Source organism: Austrofundulus limnaeus, unplaced genomic scaffold (genome assembly GCF_001266775.1).
Source record: "Austrofundulus limnaeus strain Quisiro unplaced genomic scaffold, Austrofundulus_limnaeus-1.0 Scaffold427, whole genome shotgun sequence".
In the NCBI taxonomy this organism is placed as follows: domain Eukaryota; kingdom Metazoa; phylum Chordata; class Actinopteri; order Cyprinodontiformes; family Rivulidae; genus Austrofundulus; species Austrofundulus limnaeus.
The window spans coordinates 40,155-42,852 of record NW_013952829.1 but is presented as its reverse complement, the minus strand read 5'-3'; the positions used below and the strand labels follow the sequence as shown (position 1 = coordinate 42,852).

Genomic DNA, 2,698 nt, shown 5'->3' with positions numbered 1-2,698 from the left:
ATATATAATTTTCTACATTATGTTCTCCCAGTTTAACTATTTTCCATTTTCACATTTCTTACACCCTTACTTCAACAAAACTCTTCTGCTGCTGCATAATGTAATGTTAATAATCAACTACAACTGCTAACATTGTGAATAGCTTGTTTTAAAGTTGTTGCAGTCAGATCTTCTGTATTTTGTTGTGTATTTTTTTCGCTTTTTTTCTCGTGTTTTTTTTTTTCAGGTTGTAGTGTATTCTAATGAAGATGGCTTCTGGGTCTTCAAAATCTCAGCAGTAATGGTATGCTTAAAGAAATGACTCTGTAGGCAAAAGTTATTCTTGAACAGTGAGGTTTATTCAGAATAACAGCCTAAACCAAATCAAGAGACTTCGGGCCAATGAAGTGACGTAATCCCCAGAACTTTCTGGGTCGCCCCTTCTTATAAACCTTTTACCACACCCAGGTGTAAACAAAGCAGGATCAACCTACATGCATTCCTTCTGTAGGAGTTTGCTGCTGAAATGACACACAAACATGTTTACTACCCAAAGCTGTTTTTAACAAATGAGCTAAGGATGAGTGTATTTTTCCCATCCTTATAAGGAATTGCTGAGTCGTTAATTTAAAAGCAAACAGCTCCTGACTGAAACACAATTCTGCAGGATGACTCCATACACCTCAAGGTTTTTAAGCGGACCCCATTTTAACTTCAGCAGATCACAGTCTCCCTCTGAGTAAGTTAGAATTTGTTGATCTTCACATTTGTCATGCTGGAGTTTTTTTGCTTTTTTCACTAAGAATTGTCTTATCTTACCATAGGTTTCAGTCTTTGAAAGATGAGGAGTCATCTTCATAGTGGTGACCTCACTTGTGATCATCATGGCAGCTGCGATTCCTTTGGAGGAGGTAAATTGCTAAATATCCTGTTTACATTTAGAATAATTTCTCAAAACATTTTATTTTTCCAATTTAAAGTAAGGGTAGCTACACAGTGTGATTACTCAAAAGTAAATTTGTTAAGTCAGATTGATGTAATCTTCCTTAGAATTTGTTTTAACTCATATTCTTTGTTGTCTTCCTAAAGCAGTAAAAATTTAGTTGTACTAAATATGATTCACAATATGTTTTCTATTGTTTTCTCTTTTTTTGTCTCTCCCAGCTAAAATATGGGGACATAATTGCCTTCCCTCGTACAACAGTATGCGGCGTCCCTTACACTTACAAGCATTATGGTATTTTTCTGGACAAAAAGAGATTCCCAGACCAAAAAGAAGATGACAACCTATTTCACTTCACAGGTACAGTATCTGTGGCTAACTTTAAAATCCAAACATATGTATGAATGTAAGTGCATTTGTTTGTGTCAAATATCTCCACAATAACCACAGGTCCAGTCTCAACAAAAAAGTTGACCGGCTGCATCTTTGATAAATTAAAACCTGGTGATGTAATCGAGCGTGACAATTTCCTGGACGACATTCCACTGATCAAGGAAAACAACTTAGTTTCTGAAGATCGCATAACAAAACGAATTGCAGAAAAGTATAAAAGCTGTAAGATGTGGAAGCCCACTAAGAACAACTGTGAACATCTCTCTACCTACGTGCGTTATGGATTAAAAATTTCACTTCAGGTAGGCAGTTGATTCAACCAAATACACTTTGGGAAAATTACAGAACTAAAAATATATTTAGTTTTTTTGGAATTTTTTTGCCAATTTTAACTTTGAGAAATTGGAAGGGAGGGATTGTGGGGGATTATATATAAGTAAGTACTAAATATATATATAAGTATTTACAATACAGTAATAACAATACTACAATAAACAATAATATAAAACTGGATTAAACTTAAATCATCAATTTGGATAAAACTAATTATATGATATTTACACTGAGCAAAACAACTGTTAATACTTCATTTAGAGTTGTTGATGTGGAGATTAGTAGTGAGGTGAAGTTTCTGGTATTATTGATGAGAAACTGACTTGGAGACCTCATGTTGATTACTTAAGAAATAAACTAGCTAAATCTTGCTTTATAAAGAAAGGGATTGTTTAATGATAAAGCTCTGTATATGTTATAAAATACATTAATTGTTCCACACTTTGTTTATTGTGTTGAGGTATGGGGAGAAAGCATGTAAGACAATTACACATCCTGTTTTTGTCTTGCAGAAAAGAGCTATAAGAGTTATCACACAAAAACATTACTATTATCCATCTAATACATTATTTTTAAACTGAAATTATTGACATTTTATGATTTGGTTGATTACAATATTTTGTTAGTTATGTAAAAGGCTCACCTTCACACATTACCTATAAACATCCAGGAAAACTTTTGCAAAGAGAGTGAGCTGTTATAATCTTAAGGGGACAGAGTTGTTCATGAAACCTAAATTTAAAATATGAAACAGTATAAAGTGTAAACATATAATCTGTTGTTCTTGAATGATTTGATGTTCTTGTTTTGCTTTGTTAACTGAGGATTATTGTTGTTTGAATTTATACTTGAGGAAAAAAGGGGCAGATATAAGATTTTGTTCTTCTCTCTGCTTCCCTTCATTTCATTGTGTTTGTATTTTTATTTTTATTGTGTATAAAATTTTGTTTTTTGATGAAATGAATAAATTTCTATGAATGAATTAATGAATTTTTGCACATCATCACAACAGCTTCATGCTGTTTACAACCTGTCTTAGGAGTATTATAT

The 2,698-nt window shown here is 32.7% G+C and overlaps 1 protein-coding gene across 1 annotated transcript; it reads left to right on the top strand.

The window, feature by feature from the left end:
• Positions 1–82: 82 nt before the first annotated feature.
• Positions 83–1,617, top strand: LOC106529206 (uncharacterized; the record flags this gene model as incomplete). Its single annotated transcript, XM_014024562.1, is given in 4 exon segments — positions 83–718; positions 804–890; positions 1,144–1,282; positions 1,373–1,617. Coding segments are annotated over 3 exon segments (411 nt in total), but the record flags the coding sequence as incomplete, so codon positions are not given.
• Positions 1,618–2,698: the final 1,081 nt, after the last annotated feature.